Source organism: Taeniopygia guttata, chromosome 8 (assembly GCF_048771995.1).
Source record: "Taeniopygia guttata chromosome 8, bTaeGut7.mat, whole genome shotgun sequence".
NCBI lineage: Eukaryota > Metazoa > Chordata > Aves > Passeriformes > Estrildidae > Taeniopygia > Taeniopygia guttata.
In genome coordinates, this window is record NC_133033.1 from 16614921 (window position 1) to 16629065 (window position 14145).

A 14145-nucleotide genomic window follows, 5' to 3' on the forward strand; every position below is an offset into this window, starting at 1 on the left:
ACACTGGTCAAAGTTCGTTCAATCCATCCAGAATTTAGAAACTATGTGTTCTTCTGCCTAAGGTCATCTCTGGGGTCAGCACACTTGGCAAGCACAAAAACCTAAACTCATTGTAGCCTTTGAGTAGAATTATCAGCATTCCTATTAAGAATGCTTTAAAAAGAGAGCTGCTCAGTATATAGCAGCATAGCATACATATACATAATCAGAGCATCAAGCTATCAGATGCCCTTAAGTTGATATTCAGTAATTCCATTTTTGGAAACATGAAGCTAATCATCCCTGCATTCATGGAAATCTCTCATCAGAGGTAAACTGAAAGCTTTAGTTAGTATTCAAGATACAGTAAATGTATCTGGTTTTCAGCAGGAGACATTTGCTGTGTGACAGCACATAGGAAGGTTACAAAGGAAGCACTAAGGCTTAGAGATAGAAAGATTCAACTGCAAGTTTGTATTACATATTTAAAAATAATAAGCCCATCACAAAGATAAAACAATATCACTTATATCACGTTAAAAATAAAACCCAGAAACAGTTACCAACTACCTTAACTTGCTTTTCTTTCTTTTTCCGTACATCTTCCCATTCATTCACAATCCGCCCCCACAGGATCCATGAGTCTTCTTCAAGATGGCTGAGATTGCTAGAAGCTGATGAACTAGATACAAGAGAAGATCCACTATTTCTTCTTGACCCATTTACTGATCGTAAGGATTTACTATCTGTTTCCAAGAGTCTGCAAAGAAAGCACACAAAAACCAAATTCAAGTTCTTGTAATCAAAGGATCGCACTATTAATTGTTTTCTTGACAAAGAAGACACCCAGAGGTTCAGTGAAACAGTTTTACCAGCATTCATTTAGATTAAATGTGAAAAAAACTATTCAATGTTACTGCTTTCTCTTGAGAATGCAAGTAAATCTGCAGATAGAATGGTTCACACTGCAGCATTTTAAGAAATGGATAAAAATGTCACCCACAGCTGTCATGCATCAGACTGACAAAGAAAACTCAAGGAAGGTAAATATCCTCAACAACAACATCAACTGTCAAAGACCTTTAGAAATACAGCCATTTAAAAGACAAAAAATTAGCCTCCTATAAGTCTACCTGATTACACTTTTTGAAAATTGACAGTATAAAGACAGAACAATTAAAATCTTTGAAGTAATTTTAAAACTACTGATATTTGCTGACAACTGTTCACAAATCAACACAATGTTTTATAAATGCACAGGAGAAATCCCAGACCTACAGACCAAGGATGAGGAAACAGAAATGACTAGTAGAGCTAATGAAAGTGCAATTAAAGTGAGGAGTTCAAACGTGAGAACCTCTGGGGCTATCCAGCAGAAAAGTACAAATAAAGATGTGTCAAGTGCTAGAAAAGTTGTTGAGGAGACCTCCCTGTGAGCTGATTGCTGTAGCCATGGAATAGGCAAAAAGGCAATGCTTTGTTTATCCTTAACTAATATTGAGCCCCATAAGCAGGGGAAATTTTTTTAGATCATGTGTTAGGTAAGCAAGAATTCAGACTAACTTGGAAGTGTTTCACTATACCACAAATTTCATTTGTGACTTAACTTCTAAGAATTCCAACATCAGTATATCAGAGCCGTGTGGTTGAATAATTTCTCCAAAATTAGCATGAAAGTTAATCCCCCAGCATTTCAGCGAGGTTATGTTTTAGATATTTAACAAATTATAGCCCAAGGCATATTGTATCTGAGAAATCTCAGCATACCTCCAATATTTAAACTCTCTGCTACAATAAACATATTTATACTACCTTTCCCTGTTTCCAGCTTTCACCTACTAGTGTTTATAAAAGCAAGGGAAAAAGTAATTTAACTCATGAAGATAAATAGTACAGTTTCTGCAGGAGTATTTTGTTTGGAAAAGACCTAAATTATTAAAAAAAGGGAAAAAAGCACCTTTTCATTTTCAAGACAAATTTTCATTTGAGATGTTATTTTTTAAAACTTCAAATAATTTCCCATTTATTAATGGAATGCATAAAATCTAGTTTTAAAGAAAATACTTGAAAAATCCACTTCAAATGTTTAGAAACCTGGCTTATACCAATCCATAATGAAGAATTGGTTAAAACTCTCTCAATCGAAGACTTCCCAAACACCAAATTCAAAGTAATCAGAGAGTAAAAAGCATAGACTAAACACTAAGATTATAAAAAACAGGTTCTAATGAGACACTTCTAGTTTTCACAGGTTTCTGTAATTAGACCTTACCTGGATAAACTCATTGTCCTTAGCTTTGAAAACAGGAAGTTCTGTTCACAGTAAGTCGCAAGTTCTGTGACGTTTAGTCACTGTTTTCTTTCATTAAAAACTTTATAAATGATTTACTAATGCCAAACGGTTCTACCAGGACTCTGGACTGAGCTTCCTCTTTATTCTGTGGGGACTTTCAGTATAATTAGATTACAGAATGCTACCAGACATAGCTTGAAACAATTTGAGTTCTTCCCTTTTCTAACTGTTACCTAATTCATATTCTCCTTCTGACATAAAAACCTACAAAAAACCCAAAACCTTTTACAAACATCCACAGCAGCAGTTCTTCCAGCAAGCAGAAAGAATGGTTCCCTGTGAACAGAGTACAATTGTCAACAAAGTGCCACTGTGCTAAACTGCAGATGCAAACTGTTCTGAAACTACAGTGCAGCCAGCATAAGAGCATCAAATTTCAGTCTTAAAGGGCAGTATCTGACCAGCAAAGATATACTAGATAGGGCAGGCTCTAAACAGAATTCACACACACAAGGCTAAGTGTGGGACTAATAACATGTCTGGCTAAAATGAAATATAACCAGGCAAGATTGGCTAGCTAATTTACTAAATGAAGAAAGCTGACTTGAGACAAAAAGCCCAAGCTCACGTACTTCTTTCAACAAGCCAGGCAGTCTCACTGCAGGCCTTAATGAGAAGGCTCTAGATGTAAAGACATTACACTCCAACACAGATAAGCAGTCCAAAGAACGATTTACTTTTCAAATACAAGTTAGTTTCTTTGCCATGAACAGACTAGAAAGCCTTGGATTGAATGCAAATTAGCTTTCTAAAACAGCACTCTTTAATTATTTTTTTTTCTTTTGATAATTGTTCATTTGCACAGCAAAAATTAAATGGAGTTCATCTGTGAAGACACGGAAGACTGTATGAGGTAGCTCTAGAAGCTTCCTACTATTGTCAAAATCTGGACAGATGTATCGAATTCCCTTCAAATTGTGCTGCTACCAGGCTGCAGAATGCAGACATGGGAGAAGATATGCCTGGTGACACACAGGCATTGCCTCTCCTCCCCCCAGCTACTCTCCTCCTCCACTGAAAGTTACTACTCTCAGAAGTGACTCAGCAGAGAAAAAACAAACAAATAAACAAACCAATTAAAACAAAACCCCAAACCAACCAACACTTCCCAAACAAGAATAATATTAAAAAAAAAAAAAAAACACACACAAAAAATACCAGCAAAAGAGAAGCACACACAAAAAAAAAGCAACCCCCACCTCCCTAAACCAAACAACCAAACCAAAAAACCTCCAAAGAAACCCAACCCAATCAAAAATAGAGTACCTCTACTGCCTCAGTGCAAAGGCCAGCACTCTCATAGAAGCCAAAACAGAAGTTAGTTTGAGCTAAATTATCAAACCTTGCACTTCACTACAGCTCAGGGAGAGCCATCTCCAATAGGTAACAAAGCCCTGCAGCTACCTGCCAAGTCTAAAGATCTACTTGGAGCTCAAGTTGTTTACAGCCAACCTCTCAAAAATTATTGAAACATACTTGTCAGATATAACCAGATTTTGTAAAAGGACAGATGACTTAGGAGTTCTGCCTCAAAACTGCAAATGAGTATGGCTTCTGGAAATTCAACATTAAGAAATTATGCAGTCCAGTTTTATTTCTTAGTAATATTGTGAATTTGCATCACTGTGCACATCAAGAGCAACCAATCCACCTGAACGTTGCATCTTCAATTGTACACGGTGCAGATAAACAGGCACATGGAAAAACTACCATAAAAACTGTTTCTATACATAAAAAGGCAAGATGAACAGAAAAAAACTGATTAGGAATTTACTTTTAATTAATTCAAGATATTATGCATCAGGCACCACTAGTGTAACAGCGAAAAGGTGGCTGAACACGGTTCCATCTCTCTAGATAACAGGTTATGTAGCTGAAATAAGAACTGGATAAAAGTAGAAAAAAAAGAATTGAGAAAGATTTAAGGTTTCAAGAAATTAATAGAAATTAGAGTTATGATTTTAGAAGGTAAGAAGGTTATACACAAGTCTCATCCCTGAGATAATTTACTTTAAACTGGATACTAAAAATCATTGTGTAATTTCTTATTATTGGAGGCAGCTACAAACACTCCTGTAAAACCAGAAGAGAAAAATACCTTCTAGAGTTTCACAAAAACACAACTTGTAAAAACACAGCACAAAAATACAAATTTAAGTGCTGTGCCATGAAAATTTTAATTAATTCTCCTTTAACAGTCTCTGTGCTACAATTGCAATAAACCACTTTTAGCATCATTACTGTACTTTGAAGAGCAAAAGGTTTTCCATTCACCTGTTCTGTTCCTCAAGTTTAGCAAGTAATTCCAAGTCGTCAGGGCTCAGCTGTGTTGGTGAGGATGGTGAGAGGGCGGGTGTGGACAGGGTGGTGGAGGGGGATGTGGTGTGCAGGGAGGCAGATGGACTCGCCACCTGGCTGGCCATTTGACTGACGGTGTGCGATACCGTGTTCTTCACCCATGAGAGAGTGGAGCTCAGCTTGCCTGCAACCTTGTCTGTCGCCACCTGTATCGACAAAAAGAAGAGGATGCAAAAGCTGTCCTTTCTAAACTCCTTTCTTCCAGCAAACCTGCTGCATCCAACAAAGGAAAAAATATACAATATACACAAAGCAACACTGAGATTATTTATTTCTCCAGGACCCCAAGGCTGTCAGAAGTAACACAAGCATCACCAGCAATACAGTATTATAGAAGTAACATGCAAGTATGTTGCTAATCCACAAAGACAAACTCGGAGAAACTCCTGATGTATACTCACAGAGCTCATCTCTGCAGTACAGAAATACCACAGGATCCAGGATCAGCTCCGACTTTCCATTATAAAAATAAATAGAAATAAAAACTTATTTTAAAACATCTTGATAAACTAAAATAATGGTACAGAAACTGTAGAAATATAGATACAGAAACAATCAACTACTTTACTGATAGACATTGAAGCAGAATATCAGTGTAACCCCCCAGACCATCCACTGCTCACCTTCACTAATCCCTATAGTGCCAGGACAGAGGAGCAGGGGCACCACATTTCTGATGTACACTGAAGCAAAGCATCCTCTACCACTGCCAGTGTGCAGAAAACAGTCACAAAGAATCTATGCCCATAAATCTACAACAGCTCAAAGTCTCACAGGAAGGCATCACACTGCTGCCTCTTTTATTTCCTCACTTTCTCTTCAGGTCACTCTGACACCAAGTGTCCTTGATCCCCAGTCCCACTGCCAGTGCCTGGACAGACCCCAGGATTCTGGGGAAAAAGCAAGAGGTGCTGCTAGAGTCAGGGAAGGCGTGGGCTTGGGAAAGCAAAGGTTAACTGGTGCTGATCATTATCTACTGCTACTTCTTGACCAGTGCAATGGACAGAAGAGCAGCTGTTGGGGGCATCTTCCAGTGAACCCCTCACTAGAGCTTCCCTTCAGCATCTGAAAATACAAGAGGCTTTGACACACAGGAACTCAGAATTTAATCTTTCCCCAGCCCAACTCGAAGGAAATCCAGATGCACCTAAGAGGAAGAGTTAGCTGCCTAGCAAATGTTACAATTTGGTAAAACCAAGGCTATAGAGGAACTTCTGAAGTGATGTTGCTGGCAACTATTTATTTTGAACTTTGCTGATTTCCTCAAAACACTGAATTACTCAATGCCACAAAGAATTCTGCAGTACAGCCTATAAATAATTACTAAGATACTAAAGACACTAAGCTACAGAGAAGAAAAAATCCCTTTCCAAGATCCTCCAATAGAATCGAATTAAAGCAAAATTTCAACTGAAATAAAAATTCCATCTCATCACACTGTGCATTTATCTGAAGCACAATATATAGACTTAGTGACCGATTGCTGAAACAGTAGCTTTTATTTGAATAAAATTAACTTTCTTGTCAATCAAATCCAGCAGTATTTTTTTTTCACTTCATATCAAAAAGAAGACAAACTGAATGCCTCCAGAAAACAAGCAGAACAACACAGGCCAAAGCCAAACAAGTGGTAATCAACCTTCCCACTTACTCTCCAACAACAACATGACACCTAAGAGCTCTCCTAGCAGACTAGAAGTTTCCATATGCTTAGCATTCATTCTGAAAATGGGATCAAATTTTGCTTGAAGTCTTCAGAGGCAGGGATGCAAACCACAGATGGGGATAGTAAGATATCAACATAAGCATCAGAAAGGTTCCAGTTGGTGCTTGTCACTGTTGGACAGCAAGAGTCAGATATATAACAAGAGGAAAAAAGGGGAGAAAAACCCACAACACAAAGATCCCAATACATATCTTTTAAGTATAATCTTGGAAAAATATTGCTTCCAACGCTAGCATTTGACACGATCTTTTATAAAAGAAAGGAATGAAAATTACTAGAGGTTTCAAAATTCTAAGTTTAATGCATACATTAATATTTCACTTTATTCACTATTTCTATGAAAGGATAAATTACTGCTGTTTCACTTTGAATAAAATCACATTATAATGAAGGTAACCCATACATCTCAGTTAAGACTGATTATTTTCTCAAAGGCTTAAAACTGCTTAAAATATCACAAGTAATTCCAAAAATAAATGCTGGCAGAACCAGGGCCAATCTTAACACAGTAAAAATGACTGCCATACGCAGCAGGCTTTAGGAGTCACCCGCTCTAAGAATCTTAGGTGTAAGGACTTGAAAAGCAAAGATTTTGAGTAATACCCTATGTGGTGCAAATGGGAAGAAAAAACATAGGTTCAATTTTTATCTTTTCATAAAGTAAAGTAACTGGAAAGACTTAAGGCATAAAGCAAAATTCAAGGCCAGTCTGGCTTATAAATGATGAGGCTTACACTGTACAGTAAGACAGCTGAAGGGGGGTGGTATAGGGACAGAAATCAAGAATCTTGCTAACATTCATTCACCAACATATCACTGAGCATTAAAAAAAATAACTCAAAAGTGTGAAGAAGCCAATTATGCGAAGAATATAGAAAAATATATGGCCAAGAAAACCATGCAAGATGGCAGTTAAGTCAGTCAAAACAATGTGCCTAACAATACTGTTTCTTAGGGCAGCTCAGAGGTGCATTAGAAGAGAATTAGTACCCCAACACTATTACTAGCCAGCTATCTGAAAACAGACACACAAAGTAGGCAAAGTGCACAACTACCAAAAGCAAATGTTTGAACATCAAAAGGCTCACAGTGAAATTTGCATCAAAAACACATGAAGAATTTTTTTGGGGGAAAATAGTTATGGCAGTCACCTAGGGCCAAGCTAAATTAAGAAAAACACAATTCTGATCTAACAGCTAACTAGTCACATCTACATCCTCTTTGCCAGGCTTTTCCAGGTTTCCTAAATATCTAGAGCCAGCTCTCTTACTTGTCAGCATCAGCAAAGACTCCTGAACCACGACATGAAGGTATTTAGCTATGTGTTCATCATCCTTTTCCCTAAATAGGATACAGTAACAGGATTTTTCATATTTCATCATTTAACCTAACATAATTTCAAAATTTATAACAGTGACAGAAGATTTTACAGAGCTAATCTTTGAAAAGTGATTTAAGACCTTCTAGAAAACAGGTCACCAAAATGTGAAAGCAGAAAACCTGGGGCTGTATCCCAAGAAACCTGATCTGAACAAATGCATACTTCATTAACAAAGAAGAATCTATATCTATATATCTAGATATTGATATATCTCTATATATAGATATATATATATAGATATAGATTCTTCTATATCTATAGATATCTATATCTATAGCTCTAGTAAATTACCTCCAGAATCCAATATGTATCAGAACATTAATCAGACATAGAAAATAAGTCATATGCATGGTTTTTAGTTTCTTTCCTCTGTGTGGTTTTACTCTAATCTGATAACAAATTAGTATTTTGATGAGAAGTGGAAATAAAATACTCTGATTTGGAATTATAATATCCAGGAAGTCATTTATAAAATACCATGATTTTTGAAAGGGAGTATATATTGTCCTTAGTAATTTTAGATGTTTGGTTTTGCTTGTTTATTTTAAGTATGTCTTTTCTTTTGGTTTCCTTTAAATAACAACATGAAAATAGAACTTTCTCTAAATTGTAATAGAAAATCACTGGCAATAAGGCATATTATTTTGATGGTAGTTTATTAGTAACATTGATTCTTTTCAGGAACGTATGGTAATAGCAGTTACATTTGTTCAGCTGATTCTAGTGATGTGGAAAACATGGAATACCAATATTAACATGTAAAAATCCAATTACTTGAATTAATTATTTCAACAAGTTTAAGCTGCAATTCTGTAGTTTGGTTTCATTTTTTTTTTCCTCCTTTAAAGAGCAATGCACCAGCATTCCTATGGACACATTGAGTATGCCTGCTTTTTCAACTCTTTACCCTCCTCTTAATAAAGACTGAAAATCCCTGCTACATCACCAGTCCAAATTCCATGTGCACTGTTCCACTCAATATCACAGTTGTACTTGGCTATCACTGACCCAGCACTGCTGCCTCCCACCTTTGTGCTGACAGCCTCTGCCACAAGATCTGTCACACACCAGGACAATATGTACACATAGTACACAAATGGATCCTACTGACTCCCAGGACATCTGCGCCTCTCCTCTGACGGCACGAAGCAGAGAACAGGTTTCACTCTAGCCCTGACACAAACTGGGGCTCCCCTGGTTACAAATCACAGGGACAGCAATGAGAATACATTTAGTATGAATGACAGCAGATAGTTTCACTGGGCACCGCCAACTCCAGCAAACACAGGAAAACCTGTGTGAGAATTCGTTTTAACCTCTCTTCTTTAGAGATGTGATTTTGCTTAACACAATATTCTGGAAAGACTCAAGAGAACAAGTCTCATTAAACCTTTAATCTTTGGGGTTTTTTTTTGGGCAGTGTCCTCAAGGCTTTCCAAAAGAAGCGTTTCTTTAAAAAACTGGTTATTATTTTAATAGACACACCAGCAGGCCTGCAGCAGCGTCTGCCTTTTGCCTGCAAGCACGATGCTCTGCACTTCAATTACAAAGTGTCCTTCCCTTTGCTACTCTTCACTGCCGTGGAAAAGAAATGGTAGTCATGTGCTCAGCTGTTTGTAGCAGTACCAAGGACAGCCAGATACTCCACGGTGCCCCTCCTATGATCTTAGCTAGGTCTCAGTGGTAAATCCAACTACACCCTTGCAGATGCGCCGCTCCCCGCTGGAGCCCTCCGGCTCGCCAGGCTGCTCCAGCGCGGCCGCACACAGAGCTGGAGCCCAGACCGCTCCCGAGTCCAAACACCTCCCACATCTAGGCGAGCTCTCCAGCCCCGTTCAGCTAACCAGCCCAGGCTGGAAGCTCCCAGGAAACAGAATTCTTTGCTCAACTCACCTCAGCCAGTTTCTCAACTCTGCAAAGAGAACTGGTTTCCTGCTTATTCCCAGCATTTTTCAGATGCTGAAATCCAAGTTACATTTAAAGAGTACAAAAGGTAACCTACATTGGCTGGTACGAATGCCAAACCATCAAGAACACCATCAGGATGCTCAAGCTATTACTAATTATTATTGATGTGTGATCAAAAATAGAATCAAGAGATTGTAAAAATATGCTTTTTCTGTGGAGGGGGATCACTCAAGAACCTGCCAATTTATCCTAGATTTTGAACACAAATGCCACTTCCAGCCCACTCTTGGGACACTAACCCCTTCTTGCTGAGGATGGCTAGGTCTGGAGACAAGTAGGCAGGGCCACATCTTCCTTACCCTGTGCAGGAGGACACATGGAATTGAGCAGGCATCTCCCAGCTCCAAAGCAGCCACACTCATTCAGGTTCCCAGTCCTATTAACAGCTACACTGCTCCCAGCTTGCCAACAAACCCAGAGCACAGGAACAATTCATTGGCTTCTGCTTGCCTAAGGTCATGCAGATCCCTCCTAAAGAAATGTGTGAATTTTGAGTTTGAACATACTGATCTTTAAAACAATGGGGGACACAAGACTTAATTACCAAATACTTTGTACTCTTACACAGTTTCCACTGGGAAAACAGAACTACCAGCAATTCTCAACCGCCTGATGAGTCAATCAGGCAAGACACAGACCTGTCTGCTTCATCCTCTAAGATAATAAATGTTTATATTGATACTAAACACAGATGCATGATATGCAGCATATATATATATATGCCAACTAAAATATATAAAATTCAGTATCTCAACTTTGTGTTTAGTATCCTTAATTAGCTGATGATTACAGGGCTTTATTACCAAGAGGACTACAATATTGTGTTTAGCTTTTCAAATTACTCAAAGGAATACTGCAATGAGGCTGCATATAAGATATTTTAAGGAAGGCCAACTAAAGGTAGACTGCAACATTCCACATTACATACAAATGTATTAACCTTTTTCCCTGAGAATACTCAGGAAATGTGCATCACCTTACAGAAGGCCTAATTATGTTAGCACTCCTTGTATTTGCATTTGCCAGACAAAATCTGTTTTTTCTGAAAAAGTCTATTTAGATTTCTTTCTAAAAGGTACTTCAGTGTACATGTTGAATTTGGTTACTATGCTTTTCCTACATTTCCCTGAGGAATATTTGTAGCAAACAATTGTATCTTGATATCTTGATTACCCAAAAGATTACAGATATCTTGAAATTCTATCTCAACTATTCTTACCACATGACAAAGTAAAAATAACTCTAAGCCTTACACAAACACTACAGTATGTATCATTTGTTTCAATTATTTCTTCTCTTCATGAGAAGAGAAAGAAAGGGGAACTTCCAGAATACAGGAAGTAATCTCCATACTACTCTACATATAAAAAGAAGTCTGACATAATTGGGTCTGAAATTGTACATGTGGTTTCAAGCCAGTTTTATAGCATTCCATAGACCCAGTCTTCTACCTGCTTCAAAGTTAATAGCATTCCAATATCTGTAGAACAAATTAAACCAACTTGGTCAATATCACATGCAGGAGATGGAGCTGGTGAGTCACCCAGCTATCATGCTCCCATACAAGCTAAAATCCTAATTCAGGGCTCAAACATGGTTTCAACTATAAACTTGATTTGGGTCTTTTACACTAAAAAACTCATATAACTGATTATTGCCAAAGCAGGAATGAGAAGTCCTCACTTATGCTCATATTCCTGATTTTTCTCGTAATACCACTTAACAGTAGTCAGGAATATCAAGGCTACCAGTCCCTAGCTTCTATTTCATTTGATACACACTAGCCCTCCAAGTCCTTCTGAAACAAAAAAATAAAGCAATCTAACATTTTAGATAGTATAAAATTTAGGCTATCAAAGCTTAGCATAGCATCATTCTTTAAAACTCATCATCTGACTAACATTTTATGGGATTTTGATGGTCCCAGAGAAGGCTGAAGTGGCAGTTCACATGTACAACTAATATATGAGGTGTTTCAAAGAGGGACTTCATTAGAAATGTTGTAGCGACCCACTACAGGTTGAAACCATTGCGCAAAGTCATATGAGTATCATTTCCATCACTGACTAAGTTGTACTAAATTTCATTTATTTTCAAGAACAACTCCAGGTTTTTAATTACCTCTGCAGTCCAATGTGGTTTACAGTCCATCAGGCATTGTCCCAGTGAGCTGAGAAGACAAACCACAGTGCTTTTGCTGACACTATCTTCTGTCCATCTAGAAGTGTTCCTTTATCAAAAAAAGTTTCATGTCTGACACAGGAATGTAACAGCCTTCGAGAAATGGAAGCCTTCTTTCAAGGGAAAAGAAATAGATACCAAAGATGCCTGAGAGCTCCTCAGAGCAAGAGAAAATACTGATGGACTACAGTAAAAACCTTTAACAGAAAACTTCCTATGTTCTCTTAGATATCAATCTGGAAAATTTCTTTGTATTTGAGGTTCAGCATGTCAGTGGCACACATATATACTTGAAGGACCATCCCCTTGGCTAACAAAACAGAGGCAACAGTCAGATTAATCAGCTAAAATAAAATCAACTTTGTCAAGTTTTTTTATGCAATAGATTGGAAGATTTAGGGGTTTTGTCTCTTCAGTAAAATGCAACTAAATTACTTAACTGGAGTTCAAGTATCATCAGACACTTACAAAAGACTAACACACTCTGAAGCACACATGTTTATAATTACAGCTCCTTTCTACAGATTTTACTTTCCTACTTATTCCCCAAAGCATAGCTTCCTCCTGGAAAGAAGACAGGTCTAGCATCTACACTACATTAGGACAAAAATAAACAAAAGTGCACAAATGCAGTTAAATTTACTAAAAGCTTCAGGTCCATATTTTGGAAGTGAGAAACAATTGAGTCCTATTTTTAAATATTCACTGACCCCTAATCAAAATCAATGTTTTTAACACAACCCTTCACTTAAAAAGGATACAAAATTTAAAAGCAGTTAAATTGGTACGTTTAAAAGGATTTAGTATCTGACATACTAACACTTACCATTCCATGCAACTTTGTTTATGTACTAGCAGCTCAAGAATTTTCTAGGTCGAATGCTCCTTTTTACAGAGACCAGATAAACACAATGTGCAGGTTAGAACCAAAATGCTCATCTCTCATTCACCAAACTGTGCACAGTTCCCTTTCCAAAGGAATGTATGAAATGAGACTTAATGGAGAAACCACAGGACACAAGCATGTCCCTCATGCAATATGGTAACACTTAAAACTTTATTAATTACTTCATAGAAGTAAAAAAAAATACAGAGGTAGGGGAGTCCCTCACCTTCAGGATATTCCTCTCCTTTAAATGATCAACTAAAAGGTGACCTTTCCATCAGTTACACTCAAGAATGACACAGTTTCTAAATGACTGACTGGTAACCAGCCTTTCTTGTGAACAACAACTCATTGCAACCTGCAGCTGCTGACAGACAAGAAATAGAATGTAAAAGTTTCAGCAGTGAGAAGCATGACTAATTAGTAATTTCCACATAGGAAAGGTGTCCAAGCTATCCAGTAAACAGAAAATATATAAACACAGCTGCAAACATCAATAGTCAATTCTTTTAACACAATCCATGCCAACATCTGTGGTCCTGCAGTAATATTCAATTTTGCCCACTAATTTACTTACCATAGCCATGACTTGCCTTGACAAGCACTTACAGCATAACTGGAAGCAGTGTACTTTTGTGCTGTGGAAGGGTCTCCTCCATGCTATTCAAGTCTGTAATAGTGCTCCAGCAGCCTTCTCTGAGCACAGCACAGAGAAATCTAATTTTCTTTAGATATTTAATAAAGAAAAGGGAAATAGCTCTTCAGAGAAATGATGTATCTGCTCATCATCAGATGAAGTCAGTTATTTTCTGATTAGTTGGCCACTGACTTGTGCACTTTTATTTGGAAATAAGGGCCTGTTTGCTTCTTTCAAAACAGGGGAAGAACGAAAGGAGATCAATGAAACACAGATGATTTTGTATGTCAGCATGACACCAAAAAGTTCACATAAAAATCCCAAATCCATTTTAACTTAACGTGTCTCATTATGGAATTTAAACTTGCTGTTGCAATCTTGTCTTTAGAAAGACTGATCATAACTCTTTCTCCAAAGGGCTGGGAAATACTTACTAGGACTTCAGCCAAACTCATAAAATTCCACCAGTAATGCATTCTAATGGAGGAAAAAAATTACTTTGCTCAATGAATATTGAGTTTTAGTTCTGCTGTTTCAGGCACCATAGAAGTTGGAACTTCTTTTTACTATGCCTGGAAGTAGTTCACTGCTTGAGCTACATATAATTGAGAAGAATGCATGAAAAGTGAGACACATAAAACTAACTTCTACACAATAGTTATGTCAACAGTACATG

At 37.5% G+C, this 14145-nt stretch overlaps 1 protein-coding gene across 14 annotated transcripts in view; it reads right to left on the reverse strand.

The window, feature by feature from the left end:
* The window catches only part of EVI5 (ecotropic viral integration site 5), a 75997-nt gene that overhangs the window by 55176 nt on the left and 6676 nt on the right, over positions 1-14145 (reverse strand). For 7 of the 14 annotated variants that reach the window (XM_072932499.1, XM_072932505.1, XM_072932504.1 and 4 more), the window contains exons 2-4: positions 5092-5143; positions 4607-4836; positions 547-739 (exon numbers count right to left, since the gene is read on the reverse strand). In XM_072932499.1, coding sequence (XP_072788600.1) covers positions 547-739; positions 4607-4836; positions 5092-5100 — 432 coding nt within the window. In that variant the 5' untranslated portion in view covers positions 5101-5143. The remainder of the gene's footprint in view (positions 1-546; positions 740-4606; positions 4837-5091; positions 5144-14145) is intronic. The other 7 variants (XM_030278615.4, XM_032749764.3, XM_030278610.4 and 4 more) reach the window with 3 other exon arrangements.